The sequence below is a fragment of the Thamnophis sirtalis genome, unplaced genomic scaffold, assembly GCF_051295495.1.
Source record: "Thamnophis sirtalis isolate CommonGarterSnake01/CBP01778 unplaced genomic scaffold, rThaSir2_p1.2 scaffold_15, whole genome shotgun sequence".
NCBI classification, from domain to species: domain Eukaryota; kingdom Metazoa; phylum Chordata; class Lepidosauria; order Squamata; family Natricidae; genus Thamnophis; species Thamnophis sirtalis.
The window spans coordinates 42,477,993-42,493,452 of NW_028261395.1; the positions used below are offsets into that span (position 1 = coordinate 42,477,993).

At 46.1% G+C, this 15,460-nt stretch overlaps 1 protein-coding gene across 1 annotated transcript in view; it reads left to right on the top strand.

Moving 5' to 3' along the window:
- Positions 1–4,239: 4,239 nt before the first annotated feature.
- The window catches only part of AGRN (agrin), a gene marked incomplete in the record, with an annotated part of 268,173 nt that continues 256,952 nt past the window's right edge, over positions 4,240–15,460 (top strand). Inside the window, 1 exon segment of the mRNA XM_087702674.1 lies at positions 4,240–4,615. Coding sequence (XP_087558800.1) covers positions 4,379–4,615 — 237 coding nt within the window.

A 15,460-nucleotide genomic window follows, 5' to 3' on the forward strand; every position in this document is an offset into this window, starting at 1 on the left:
GTTGAGGACTACCCGCACAGGTATTCCAAATCTGTTATTCTATTTTGTCTCTGAGCAATGGGTGGAAACTAATCAAGGAGAGAAGCAACTTAGAACCGAGGAGAAATTTCCTGACAGTGAGAACAATTAGTCAGTGGGACAGAAGTAGCCTCCAGAGGTGGTGAATGCCCCAACACTGGAAGTCTTTAAGATGATGTTGGACAACCCTTTGTCTGAAGTGGTGTAGGGTTTCCTGCGTAGGCAGGGGGTTGGACTAGAAGACCTCCAAGATCCCTTCCAACTCTGCTATTGTATTGTATTGTATTTTTACCTGTGGACCCCAAATTCAGCAGACAACAGGAACTTCAGAAAGCTCTCTGTGTGTGTCTGTCTGTCAAATATTACTCGACCTGCCACTCAAAATGATTTTCCAGAGGGACCGCTTTCAAATGAAAGTATTTTATTTTCAAAATATCACATGGGGCATTGTGAACCTCGGCTCAGGATTTGGAAATGTAACCAGGAGCAATAAGTAAAAAAAAAAAAAAAAAGAAAGAAAGGAGAAGAATTCAAATAATTGCAGTCCTGAATTGCACAGGGGGGAAAAAACAAAAAAACAACAGAAAGCTATAACTAAGACTCCCTTTAAAAATATCTAGCATTTTCTATTCCGCAGTTGCTTCAAGGAGCCTCCAGGTTTAAACCCAACGGATGAGTTAACCCACTTTTCTGGAAATCCAAAATGCAATGAATCACAAACTAATTAAAAAGGCTGTATTAGCAACACACATCTAAACCACACAGAAAACCCAGATAAAAACTAATCAGGTTAAGGTGTTATCTGCTGGAATCTCCCACATCTTTCTGAGCTGATTAACCACCCTGTGCAAACATTCTCTCTTCTGAATGAGTCTTCAGAGGTATTCAGAATAGTGACCTCTCTGAACTTGATAGCCCAAACAGAAAAAATGTTGGTTTATTTTGGAATTATCTATTATATGAGCCCTCAATCTTTCTTGTGCTCTGTATAAATTGGATATTATATCGATGGTCGGTTGGAATGAGCATTGCCAACATTGGATTCACCCAACATATCCAGTCATCATTTATGGCTAAGAGCTTTGCATGAATCCATGGTTGGTATACCATGGTTTATTAAGGCGTGTGGGGCACGAACCCCGTGAATTGACTTATTTAACCACAGTTGAAATATAAAGAAAGTGAAGAGGAACTAAAGAGCCTCTTGATGTGGGTGAAGGAGGAGAGTGCAAAAGTTGGCTTCAAACTCGACATCAAGAACGCTAAGATCATGGCATCCGGCCCTCTCAATTCATGGCAAGTAGATGGGGAAGAAATGGAGGTAGGGACGGATTTTATTTTCCTGGATTGCCGCAGATGGGGACTGCAGCCAAGAAATTAAAAGAGGCTTGCTGCTGGGGAGGGAAGCTATATGGCAAATCTAGACAGCAGACCAAAAAGCAGAGGCATCACCCTGCCAATCAAAATGCATCTAGTCAAGGCGATGGTTTTCCCACTTGCAATGGATGGCTGTGAAGGTTGGACCATAAGGAAGGCTGAGGGCCAAAGAATGGAGGCCTTTGAACTCTGGTGCTGGAGAAGAAGACTCCTGCATTGTGTCCCTTGGACTGCAAGGCGATCCAACCGGTCAGTCCTAGAGGAGATCAACCCTGGCTGCTCCTTAGAAGGTCCTAAATCCTGAAGAGGAAACTCAAATCCTTTGGCCACCTAATGAGAAGGAAGAAGGACTCCCTGGAGAAGAGCCTCATGCTGGGAACGATGGAGGGCAAAAGAAGAAAGGGACGGCAGAGAAGGAGGTGGCTGGATGGAGTCACCAAAGCAGTCGGCGTGAGCTTAAATGGACTCCAGAGGATGGGAGAGGACAGGAAGGCCTGGAGGGACGTTGTCCATGGGGTCACGATGGGTCGGACGCGACTTCATATCTAACAACAAGAAGGGCTCCTCTGAAGTTCAGGTTCCTCCTGGATTACTTGACAGCCATGTTGGGTCCTAAGTTTTACTTTGAGTTGGGTGGTATTATTTGTGTTGTTTCCCCAGCTCTTCCTCCCTACAACGCACAATTCAAAACTCGTCTCGGATGTGGCATGGAGTGAAGGAAAAGCGGGGTCTCCCCCAAAGTTGCCCCCATTTCTTTGTAGAATCAGTGACTGCTTTGCCATTCTCGGTGGGTTTCAACTTTTCAAATGCTCTGCTTTGTGTGTTTGTGTGTGTGTGTGTGTGTGTGTGTGTGTGTGTGTATTTTGCTTCTTCAGCTGTAACTGCTGCCTCTCTTCTTTTTAATCCTCAATTTCCTTTTGCTACATTATCACTCTTCCCTTTCATTGTTTCTATTCTATTCTATTCCATTCCTTATTCTATTCTATAATTCTCCTCCATTCCATTCCTTATTCTATTCTATGTTATTCTATTCTATGCTATTCTATTCTCTTTCATTCCATTCCACTTATTCTATTCTATACTATACTATTCTATGCTATGCTATTCTCTTCCATTCCACTCCTTATTCTATTCTATTTTATTCTCTTCCATCCATTCCATTCCACTCCTTATTCTATTCTATAGCAATAGCAATAGCAGTAGACTTATATACCGCTTCATAGGCCTTTCAGGCCTCTCTAAGCGGTTTACAGAGAGTCAGCATATTGCCCCCAACAATCTGGGTCCTCATTTTACCCACCTCGGAAGGATGGAAGGCTGAGTCAACCCTGAGCCGGTGAGATTTGAACCGCTGACCTGCTGATCTAGCAGTAGCCTGCAGTGCTGCATTTAACCACTGCGCCACCTTGGCTCTCTATGCTATGCTATTCTTTCATTCCATTCCGTTCCTCATTCTATTCTATGCTATGCTATTCTATGCTATTCTTTTCCATTCCTTATTCTATTCTATGCTATTCTCTTCCATTCCTTATTCTATTCTATGCTATTCTCTTCCATTCCATTCCTTATTCTATTCTATTCTATGTTATTCTCTTCTATTTCACTCCTTATTCTATTCTATATTATTCTCTTCCATTCCATTTCATTCCACTCCTTATTCTATTCTATGCTATGCTATTCTTGCATTCCATTCCGTTCCTCATTCTATTCTATTCTATGCTTTGCTATTCTCTTCCATTCCTTATTCTATTCTATGCTATTCTCTTCCATTCCTTATTCTATGCTTTGCTATTCTCTTCCACTCCTTATTCTATTCTATGCTATTCTTGCATTCCATTCCATTCCTCATTCTATTCTATTCTATTCTATTCTATTCTATTCTATGCTTTGCTATTCTCTTCCATTCCTTATTCTATTCTATGCTATTCTCTTCCATTCCTTATTCTATTCTATGCTATTCTCTTCCATTCCTTATTCTATGCTATGCTATTCTATTTTATTCTATGCTATTCTCTTCCATTCCATTCCTTATTTTATTCTATCCTATCCTATCCTATCCTATGCTAAAATTCTATTCCATTAATACCAATCCTCGCCAGCGCCCAGCGGGCGGGCGGAACGCCGGACTCCCAGACAGGCGGCCGGCGGCGCCTCCTCCCTTCCGCCCGAGGCAGCGCGGTCCGAGCCGCGGGCTCCGCCTTTCTCGCCCGTCCGCCCGCCCGCCCTCGGGAGGGCCTTGAGCCGAGCGCCGCTGCACCTTGGCAAGTCACATCACGCGCGGCGGCGGCGGCGGCGGCGTGATTTCCCCATTTAACCGGAGCGGCGTCGGCGATTCCAGCGGCGGGTAGGGGGCGGTCTCTGTGCCGGAGCCCCGTCCCCCTCCCCACTCCAAGCCCGCCTCTCTCTCGGTCCCTCCCGCGGCTGCAGAGGCGGGCAGCGCAGCCCGGCTTTCTCTCGCTCTCTCTTTCCCTCCTTCCTCCTCCTCCTCCCCAGCAATTCAAAGCGCTCCCCAGCCGCCCCCGCCGCGGCCCTTTGCAGCCAGCGGCGGCCAAGGAAGCGGCCAGTTTGAGCCGGGAAGGGACGGAGCTCTCGGCGGGGCCGGCCACGCCACCTCCCCCCGTCTTTTTTCCCCCTTCTCCGCCTCCCTTTCCCTCCCTTCTTTCCCGGCTGCACTTTCTCTCTGTGTGTGTGTCTCTCTATACCTTTCTCTGGATCTCTAGATCTCTCTCACTCTCTGGATCTCTCCTTCTCGCTCTCTCTGGATCTCTAGATCTCCTTCTCGCTCTCTCTGGATCTCTTCTCTCGCTCTCTGAATCTCCCCCTCGCTCTCTCTGGATCTCTCTCTCTCGCCCTTTCCCCGCGCGCCTGGCAACTTAGGATCGCCGCGCCAAAGGGGCTGGCCGCCTAGGGACGCGGGGCCAACCCCCCCCCCCACCTCCACCGGCTTCCTCGCGGACTCGCCGCCGGGTCTTTTGTTGCCGCGATGCGGCGGGCGAAGGGTTCCCCCCGGTCGCCCCCCGCCGCCTCCGCCCGGCTGCCTCCGCCTCTGCTGCGCTCGCTGTTGCTGTTGCTGCTGCTGGCGCCGTGGCCGGCCCGCGGCAACCGGAGCTGTCCGGAGAAAGAGCTGGAGCGGCGGGAGGAAGAGGCCAACGTCGTCCTGACCGGCACGGTGGAGGAGATCTTCAACGTCGACCCGGTGCACCAGACCTACTCGTGCAAGGTAAGCGCGGGGCAGCGGCTGATGGGGGGGGGGGAAGAGAGAGATACAGAGAGGAGAGGAAGAGAGAGAGGAAGAGAGAGGAAGAGGAGAGAGAGGAGAAGAGGAGAGGAAGAGAGAGAGAGAGAGAGAGAGAGAGAGAGAGTTCCCTACGCACGCGCACACCCGCGGTGGGAAATTTTGGGGAGGGGGGGGCTTTTCTTCCTTCTCAGTCCGAATTTTACTCGCTGGAGAACTGGGAGGAAAAAGGGCGATCGCGTAGCCTCACTTGTTGCTTTCCCATCTCCCCCCACACCCTCCGCTCTCTGGTTAGGAGAAAAGGAAGGGAGGGAGGAGGAAAGGGAGAGAGAGAGAGAGAGAAGAAAGAAAGAAGGAAAGAGGGGGAAAGAAAGAGTGGAGGAAGTAAAGAAAAAGGGGGAGCGAAAGAAAGAGGAAAGGAAGGAAAAAAGAAAGAAAGAGCAAAGGTAGGAAAGAGAAAGAAAGAGGGAAAGAAAGAAAGAGCGGAGGAAGGAAAGAGGGAAAGAAAGAAAGGAAGGAAAAAAGAGCGAAGGAAAGAAAGAGAAAGAAAGAGAGGGAAAGAAAGAAAGAGCGAAGGAAGGAAAGAAAGAAAGAGAGGGAAAGAAAGAAAGAGCGGAGGAAGGAAAGAGAAAGAAAGAGAGGGAAAGAAAGAAAGAGCGGAGGAAGGAAAGAGAAAGAAAGAAAGAAAGAGCGGAGGAAGGAAAGGGGGAAAGAAAGAAAGAGGAAAGGAAGGAAAAAAGAAAGAAAGAGCAAAGGAAGGAAAGAGAAAGAAAGAGAAGGAAAGAAAGAGCGGAGGAAGGAAAGAGAGGGAAAGAAAGAAAGAGCGGAGGAAGGAAAGAGAAAGAAAGAAAGAAAGAGCGGAGGAAGGAAAAAGAAAGAAAGAGAGGGAAAGAAAAAGAGCGGAGGAAGGGAAGAAAGAAAAGAAAGAAAGAGCGAAGGAAGGAAAGAAAGAAAGGGAAAAAAAGGAAAACACTCTTCTAGGTTTCTGTGCTTTTATCTCAGCGGCTGGCTCTCTCTCCCCAGAAGGTATCAAGAGGGATTTTATTTTGCAGGGTTAAATTAGTTGGGAGAAAGAAGTTGCTTTCTTGCTTTCTTCCCCGCAAGCTGAGTTTCTTCCCCCCCTGCCCCCCCCTGTCCTCCGCCCCCTTTTCCCCCTTCATAGCAGCATCACTCACGGAAATGGGCAGTAGCTGATTGTGCCATCCGGGACTGGAAAAAAATATGAATTAAATTCCAAGAAATGGGGAATAACCCCCCCAACCCCTATTTTGTGTGCCTTGGACACCTCAACATCCACCCCCCAAATAAAAACCTCCCTCCCTTCCACCAGGGAGTCAGCAGGACATTTTGGAAGCAAACACCCACCTTGTTTTTTCCCCTGAGCTACTCTTAAAAGATACATTCTAGGGACTTTTTTTTATAAAAGTTTTCTTTTAAACTCTCAGCCACTAAAACAAACAAAAACATACCGCAGGCACTTGTTCCCTTCCCTTTAATATATACTTGTGTCAGATTGTGATTCTTTTGTGACTGTGATTCGAAATTGATGGATAAATGTTGTTGTTCGTTGCGAAGTCGTGCCCCACCCTTCGCGACCCCATGGACAACGTCCCCCAAGTCCTTCCTGTCCTCTCTCATCCTCTGGAGTCCATTGAAGCTCACGCCGGCTGCCTTCAGTAACTCCATCCAGCCACCTCATTCTCTGATGTCCCCTTCTTCTTTTGCCCTCCATCGTTCCCAGCATGAGGCTCTTCTCCAGGGAGTCCTTCTTCCTTCTCATTAGGTGGCCAAAGGATTTGAGTTTCCTCTTCAGGATTTAGGACCTTCTAAAGAGCAGTCAGGATTGATCTCCTCCAGGACTGACCGGTTGGATGGCCTTGCAGTCCAAGGGACTCAATGCAGGAGTCTTCTCTCTCCAGCACCAGAGTTCAGAGGCCGCCATTCTTTGACACTCAGCCTTCCTTATGGTCCAACCTTCACAGCCATCCATTGCAACTGGGAAAACCATCTCCTTGACTAGACACACTTGTGTTGGCAGGGTGATGTCTCTGCTTTTTAGCATGCTGTCTAGATTTGACGTAGCTTTCCTCCCCAGGAGCAAGCGTCTTTGTAAATACCCCCTAATAATAACACAATTGATGATTGCCTGAGAATAAGTCTTCATTAAATACAGCAAAACCTCTCTTCCAGACCGAAGTCTTGATTTACACCTTGCACTAAGCCTGGGTGTGTTTTAACTTTTTTTTTTTTTAACAAACCAGGTTTGCCCGGTGAAATATAAACCATGTGTGACTGTGGGAGCTCACCAGCAAGGCAGGACAGTGGTGGTGGTGCAGGGTGAATTACCGGGATTTTGGGGGATTGAAATCCACGTAATGTAAAGTTGTCAAGATTGGCAAATGCTGGCTTAAAGATTTTGCAGCATCTTTTAAAGAGTTCTTTGAATCAACAGATTAACAGAGTTGGAAGGGACCCTGTAGGTCATCTAGTCCATCTTAGAACTGAGTTGGCACTGATGGGAGATCAAAAAGATTTGTGGGTACAACGATGCAATTAAAGAGGGTTTAGGGTGGGTGGGTGGGTGGGAGGAATCCCCTTGTGCAAAGCAAAATCTTCCCACAGCTTTTCGGAAGATATTTATGTAAGGTTTATCCCCTGTCACAGCATGATCTTATTATATTCAGGTTATTATATTATACTAGCTGGACACCCGTGCTTTGCGCTGAAGCCATGCAGGGAAATTTTGGTTCACAGTCCATTGGCTCAGTGATGATCGGTGATTGAAACACATAAGGGAATATCGCTCCTGCCGCCTTGAGTCCGGAAGCAATTCCATAGGTGGAATAAGCATAGACACTTTGGTGAGGTACCGATGTTTAGTACTGTAAGCAGCCCAGACCGCTCCTGAGGGAAGGAGTGGAACGCCCGCCAGTTTAAACTGAGGTAACGGAATGTGTGGCAGCTGGCAGTTGGAACAGAGTTCTTTTCAGGTGGGGAGGGGGGAGTAGGGTGTCTAACTCATTAGCATCGGAGCGTATTAATATAAGGCTATTGGCAGTTGGAACATAGTTCTTTTCAGTTTGGGAAGAGAAGTAGAGTGTCTAACTCCTTAGCATCAGAGTGTGTTAATATAAGACAACTGGCAGTTGGAACAGAGTTCTTCTCAGTTGGGGAGGGGGAGTAGAATGTCTAACTCCTTAGCATCAGAGCATGTTAATATAAGGCAACTGGCAGTTGGAACAGAGTTCTTTTCAGTTGGGGAAGGGAGTAGAGTGTCTAACTCCTTAGCATCAGAGCGTATTAATTACTGTATAAGAATTACTAATGGTCATTTCGAAAAATCTTTTCTTAGCGAGCACCTAGAAGCCAAGATGTGCCAAATTTCAGGTTTTATAGGCTTTATGGCTCTAGAGGTTTCGTGATGATGCCTGAGTGGTATTTGGCTTTTATATATCTAGATTAAGAAAGGGGTTCTTAGAGGAGGCTACCTACCTTTGCAATAGGAGTTGCTACCAGTAGAAGAGTACGGCGAAGACAGACCCGTGCATGGATTCCTCTAGGAATAATTCTCAACTCTTAAGGAAAGGAATTGAGCAATTTACAGGGATTTGCTGCAGGGATGAGGAAGAATTAAACGATCCAGAGGCAGATGCTTAAGAAAAAAAAGTAGAGCAATAAATCATCAAACACAACGAAGCTGCTTTGGACTCAGCCAACAGCGTTCAATCCTCAATTTCTCTTGCGCATCATTTGCAAATGACACTATTCCCAATGTGAGTTTTGAAGGAACGTCAGCTGGAATTCAGTGGCAGAACTAACTCTTGGCAGTCCTCGGCTTAACGACAGTTCACTTAGTGACTGAGGTCACAATAGCGCTGAAAATGGTTTTTCACACTTTGTAGCAGGAATCAAAAATTCAGATCCTTTTCCAAACTGGTTCATACTTACGACTGTTGCTGTCACGTAATCCCCAATGGCGAGCGAAGTCAAAGATTCACTTAACAACCCGTTCACTTAACAATGCAGTGGTTTAAGTTAGTGTCACTAACTTAAACAACTGTGGTGATTCATTTAACCGCTGGTGCAAGAGAGGGGACAAAACCCACTTAAATGCCTCACTTAGCAACATAAATCTTAGGCTCGACTGTGGTTGTAAGTAGAGAACTACTGTGTTTTCCCCAAAATAAGGTCTATTCAAAAAGTAAAGCCTAGCCCATTTTTTGGGGGGGTTAAGCCTAATATAAGCCCTACCCCAAAAATAAGCCCTAGTGAAGGGGTGGGCATAGCCAGCACAAGAGGCAGTCCTTCCCTAATCATCACATGGATTGTGCTCGCCACCTCCTGCAACCCCCCCCCCCAAATAAGACTTCCTGGAAACAAGCCTTAGCTCAGTGATGGATGACCTTTTCTGGACTGAGTGCCCAAAATGGGCATATAATACAATACAATAGCAGAGTTGGAAGGGACCTTGGAGGTCTTCTAGTCCAACCCCCTGCCTAGGCAGGAAACCCTACACCGTTTCAGACAAATGGCTATCCAGCATCTTCTTAAAGACTTCCAGTGTTGGGGCATTCACAACTTCTGGAGGCAAATTCTTTTCCACTGATTAATTGTTCTCACTGTCAGGAATTTTCTCCCTAATTCTAAGTTGCTTCTCTCCTTGATTAGATTCCACCCATTGCTTCTTCTCCTGGTGCTTTGGAGAGTAGTTTGACTCCCTCTTCTTTGTGGCAACCCCTGAGATACTGGAAGACTGCTATCATGTCTCCCCTGGTCCTTCTTTTCATTCAACTAGACATTCCCAGTTCCTGCAACCGTTCTTCATATGTTTTAGCCTCCAGTCCCCTAATCTTGGTTGGTCGTCTCTGCACTCTTCTAGAGTCTCCACATCTTTTCTACATCGTGGCGATGTGCATGTGTGAATGGGTGCGCGCACGCCCAACCTCTGTCCAAATGGAATGCGGGCGCAGCCCCATGCATGCACCCCACCTCCATGGGCATCCACGGACAGCCCCCTACATATCCCTACCTCCCTGTGCATGCATGCACGCCCTCCCGCATGCTTCCCACCTTATGCATGCACCCACACACAGACGCGGCCCACCCCCTACACGTTCATGGCAGAGACCCGATAACCAGCTGCCTGGTGGGAGGTACAGCTGAAGTAGGGTGGCAGTGCTGCATGCCCCCTGTGGCACGTGGGCGAAAGGTTTGCCCTTATGGCCCTAGCTGTTTTTGGCGGGAGGGGTGAGGTTCCCAAAGAAAATAAGGCTTATTTTCGGGGGAACCTGGTAACTGTGTCATCCCTGATTTTTATGCCATTTTGGTTGAATATCACTCAACTTCTTGAATGAATGTGCCCACAAATCTTTTTGATATCCCACCAGTGCCAACTCATTTCAAAGATGGATTGGTTGGCACTCCTGAATGCCTATATGATTATAGGCACTTTGGGGGGAAAAAACTTTTTTAAAAAAGGCACAGAACTGAATTATGATAATAGATATAGTCAAATGAAGGAGAGATAATGATAAACAATGTATATATAAGCATGGGTACAACATGGGGAAATTGGATGTAAATTGTAAACAGTGATTTGGAAAGGAAGATTGGAAACTTGAAACAAACTTGAACATTGGGCACTATTTAATAAAATTAAATCCAATGGTGAAAAGAGTAAGGTGCTACATTTTAGGCAAGGAAAACGAAATGTACAGGGACAGTATAGGTGATACCTTGCTCAATAGTAGTAACTGTGAGAAGGGATCTTGGAGTCCTAGTGGACAACCACTTAAACAGGAGCCAGCCGTGTGTAGCAGCTGCCAGAAAAACCAACACAGTTCTAGGCTGCATCAACAGAAAGATAGAATCAAGATCACGTGAAGGGTTAATACCACTTTATAAGGCCTTGGTAAGGCCACACTTGGAATACGGCATCCAGTTTTGGTCGCCACGACGTAAAAAAGATGCTGGGACTCTAGAAAGAGTGCAGAGAAGCGCAACAAAGAGGATTAGGGGACTGGAGGCTAAAACATATGAAAAACGGTTGCAGGAACTGGGGATGTCTGGTTTAATAGAAAGAAGGACCAGGGGAGACATGATAGCAGTCTTCCAATATCTGAGGGGCTGCCCCAAAGAAGAGGGAGTCAAGCTATTCTCCAAAGCACCAGAGGGCAAGACAAGAAGCAATGGGTGGAAACTAATCAAGGAGAGAAGCAACCTAATACTGAGGAGAAATTTCGTGACAGTCACAATTAATCAGTGGAACAGAATTTGCCTCCAGAAGTTTTGAATGCCCCAACACTTGAAGCCTTTAAGAAGATGTTGGATAACAATTTGTCTGGAACAGTATAGGGTTTCCTGCCTAGGTAGGGGGTTGGACTAGAAGACCTCCAAGAGCCCTTCCAACTCTGCTATTGTATTGTATAAACCTTTGTTACTAAATGTTATTGGTGTCTAGCTAGAATAGGCCATAAGGAATAGTGTTATTGGGATACTAGAAATAGCAAATGAGATGCCAGTATGTGGTTATGACTTGAGTTTTGGTATGTTTTATGATGAAGGACGTTTAAACAATTATAGTCAAAAGAGAATGGCGGTAGGATGATGGTAATCTGTACAAATATATTTGATTTAAAATACTAGAATTAATATGAATCATTTTTAGTTTTGAAAACTAAAAAGAAAAAAAACTTTTAATAAAAAAAAGACAGAATTCCATTTTCTTAAAGACAAGGAGGACATATGATTCTCATTGGGTTTAAATGTTCTGCTGGGGCATAATTAAGTATTTTTAGACAGCAAGGAAGGCGAGGCGGTGGCTTGAAAAGCCTTTGAAAAAGTGCTGCTGTGGGCACCCAGCCTTAAACATCTGCACCCATACAGCTGCTTTTTTACACGTTCTGTAAAAAGTTTGGGAAAGTTTCAAAGCCACCTTTTGGAATCGAACCGCTAGTCGAGGGGTTCGGCAACCCGTGTGGCTCTGGGAGCCGCATGTGGCTCTTTCAAACCCTCTGCTGCGGCTCCCTGTCGCTCAAAATATGCCTCGCAACCACCAATGTGTAATACCCGCCGGCATGAGATTCATTCAGCGTTTCGAAAAGAAAAGTTTCAGAAATAAACAGAAGACTTAATTCAACTCCGTATGCTAGTTTTGTGGGCGCTCGGGAAATAGTCAGGCACGGGAAGGAGTTTCTGTGGCTCCCGGTGTTTTCTTTTCGGTGGGAAATGGGTCCAAATGCCTCTTTGAGTGTTTAAGGTTGCCAATTCCTGTTGAAAATAGTTGCTGTCTATTGTTTGGCTCAGGGGCTCAGGCTAAGACGTTGAGCTTGTCGATCAGAAAGGTTGACAGTTCGGTGGTTCGAACCCCTAGCGCCCCGTAACGGAGGGAGCTCCCGTGACTCATCCCAGCTTCTGCCAATCTAGCAGTTCGAAAGCACGTAAAAAATGCAAGTAGAAAAATAGGAACTATCTTTGGTGGGAAGGGAACAGCGTTCCATGCGCCTTCGGGAGTTGAGTCATGCCGGCCACATGACCACGGAGATGTCTTCGGACAGCGCTGGCTCTTCGGCTTTGAAACGGAGAGGAGCACCGCCCCCTAGAGACCAGCACAGACGTGCGAGGGGAACCTTTACCTTTTTGTTTGAGTCTGAAATCACCTCCCAACTATGATGGATTTTTTCCCCCTCTGCTAAACCGTGCTGATTTTAAAACAAATAAACCAGACCCAAAGTGCCAGCTAGTTGCTGGCATTTTTCAATCTATATTGCAACATCAATCCACAAGCTTTATTCTCTGAAATATTTCTGTAGTACTGCTTGTCCACGGGGAACGGCGGAGGGAGGAGTGAAAATTGGATGCAGGTATAGTCCTTGCCTTAAGCACCACAACCGAACCCCAAATTTCCAGGCGCTAAGTGAATTCCCCTCCCATTTTACGACCTTTCCAGCCACAGTTATTCAGTGAACCATAGCAATTATTCACAGGGCGGTGAAGGGAACCTGGCTTCCCCCTTGACTTTGCCCGCCGCAAGCTTTCCTAGAACATAGAATCGTCGGCTTGGTTGGGAAGGGACCTTGGAGGTCTTCTAGTCCAACCCCGGGCTCCAAGGCAGGAGACCTTACGCCCGTGATGGTGACCCACAGGTGGCATGTGGACCCTTATTTGTGGGTACACAAAGCCGTTGCCCCAGCTCAGCAGCACCGCACATGTATGTGTAGGAAGTTATCACCCAGCCCTCTCCCAGAAAAAATGAAATTATCCTAGGAAATGTTGAAAAGGCAGAATATTTCTCTGGATGTGAAAAGGAAGAAACACGTTTTAAAAGACAGAATAGCTGCCTGCAGCTTCCTGCCCATCCCCACTTTGTCGGTGGGCCATTAAGAAGGCCAAGCTAGTCCCTTTACATAATAAAGAGTTCTCCACTTCAGCTCCAGGGAGATGGGATTAAGGCATGATAATATTGGCGCTTTACCCAACTCCCCCACATGGCATCTGAGAGCTCAACCAAACCTGGATTCAAAACGCAGCCTAGAGAGTTGCCCCTGCATGGGCCCATGGGAGCCTGACAACTAATCAGAATACAAGATCAAGATCAAAGGCCAGAGAGGGCATAAAACCAGGGACTTTCAGCATCTCAGTCGGCCCTTCTCTTTTCTCCAACAACATTGAAGCATGCAATCACCTTTTCTGTTCAGGACTCAAGCCATGTGGCCCTGTCCAACAATAAACCATCTTTCCAAGCAGCCTCCATGTCTCCAGTGTCTTTTTGCCCACTTGGAGCCGAACCCAGAAGGACATTTCTTTCAACACATGCATACCTCCCACCGCTCAGCTGGATTTTGGGTCTCTGCTGCGCATGTGGGAGATGTGCGTGTATGCGCGAGAACAAAAAAAACATTAAGCCATCATGGCCTTATACCATGCAGGTTAAATGGTGGTCCAGTCGATGCTTGTTGCAAAAAGGGGGAGGGGGAATCTCGTGACCCTGGGAATCACTGCCACGGTGGTAAATATGAGCCAAGGGTTTAAATGTTGATCCCAAGACCATGGGGATCTTGTAAGTCACTAAGCTTAAGAATTCAATCTGCCTCACGGGGGTTGTCTTTAAGGCTCAAAGGAAAGGCAGAGAAGACGTGGATTTTTTAAAAAGAAAACTTTTTATTTTTTATTTTCATACAAATACAATACAATACAATAGCAGATATACAATATACCCTGAAAGGAGAAGTTTGGGCTGGTATCTTCGATATAACTCGTTTTACAGGTGTGGGGACATTTCTGTGCTAGGTTGAAAGAGGCACCCCTGTTCCTCCCTCCCCAGTTTTGATGTTAGGACCAATACAATACAATAGCAGAGTTGGAAGGGACCTTGGAGGTCTTCTAGTCCAACCCCCTGCCTAGGCAGGAAACCCTATACCACTTCAGACAAATGGCTATCCAACATCTTCTTAAAGACTTCCAGTGTTGGGGCATTCCCAACTTCTGGAGGCAACTTCTGTTCCACTGATTAATTGTTCTCACTGTCAGGAAATTTCTCCTTAGTTCTAAGTTGTTTCCCTCCTTGATTAGTTTCCACCCATTTTGCTTCTTGTTCTCCACTGGAAAATAGTTGCAATGGGTGGAAACTAATCAAGGAGAGACGCAACCTGGGATTAAGGAGGAATTTCCTAACAGTGAGGACAATTGATCAGTGGAACAACTTGCCTCCAGAAGTTGTGAATGCTCCAACACTGGAGGTTTTTAAAGAAGATGTTGCAGAACCATTTGTCTGAAGTGGTCCTGCCTAAGCAGGGGGTTGGACTAGAAGACCTCCAAGGTCCCTTCCAACTCTGTTATTCTATTCTATTCTAGTCTGATGAAAAAAAAAAGGAGTAGGGGAGACACGATAGCAATGTTCCAATATCTCAGGGGCTGCCCCAAAGAAGAGGGAGTCAAGCTATTCTCCAAAGCACCTGAAGGCAGGACAAGAAGCAATGGGTGGAAACTAATAAGAATTATAAATGTAAAGAAGAAGAACATTCATGTGACTGTATACTTAAAATGGTATGTAAGAGAATAAAAAGATTTTAAAAAATCTTTGAGAAAAAGAAAAAGGGGACTGTGTAGTTTTTAAGTCGCAAGTTTTCAGGGAAACTATTTGCTGAGAATAAGGATACAAGCCACAAAGTTGCAGTCCTGCAGTCATAAGTGGGAGGAGATGGGCGATAGGAACGATGAGAAGACTAATAGTAATAGTAACGCAGACTTAGTGAATGGTTTGACAGTGGTGAGGGAATGATTTGTTTAGCAGAGTGATGGCATTCGGGGGAGAAAAACTGTCCTTGTGTCTAGTTGTTCTGGTGTGCAGTGCCCTATAGAGTCGTTTTGAGGGTAGGAGTTGAAACAATTTACGTCCAGGATGAGAGGGGTCTGGAGATATTTCCACAGCCCTCTTTCTGACTCCTGCAGTGTCCAGGTCCTCAATGGAAGGCAGGTTGGCAGCCATTGTTTTTTCTGCAGTTCTGATTATCCGTTGAAGTCCGTGTCTGTCTTGTTGGGTTGCAGAGCCAAACCAGACAGTTATGGAGGTGGAGAGGACAAGACTCCATCATTCCTCTGTAGAACTGTATTTATCTACCTGGACCACCTAAGGTGGGTTAATTCCACACACACACACAGAGTAGTTGTGCATCCCCATCCAGGGTCCAGGCATAACAATGTGACAAGGGAACAAACTTTTGCAGAGTCCTAGAGTGATGTGGAGGATGGTGATGTGAATAAAGGTGCTTTCATTCAGCAGTCTGCCAAGGAAAACATCTTAGAAAGGTTGCCCTCCCCCCTGTTTTTTTT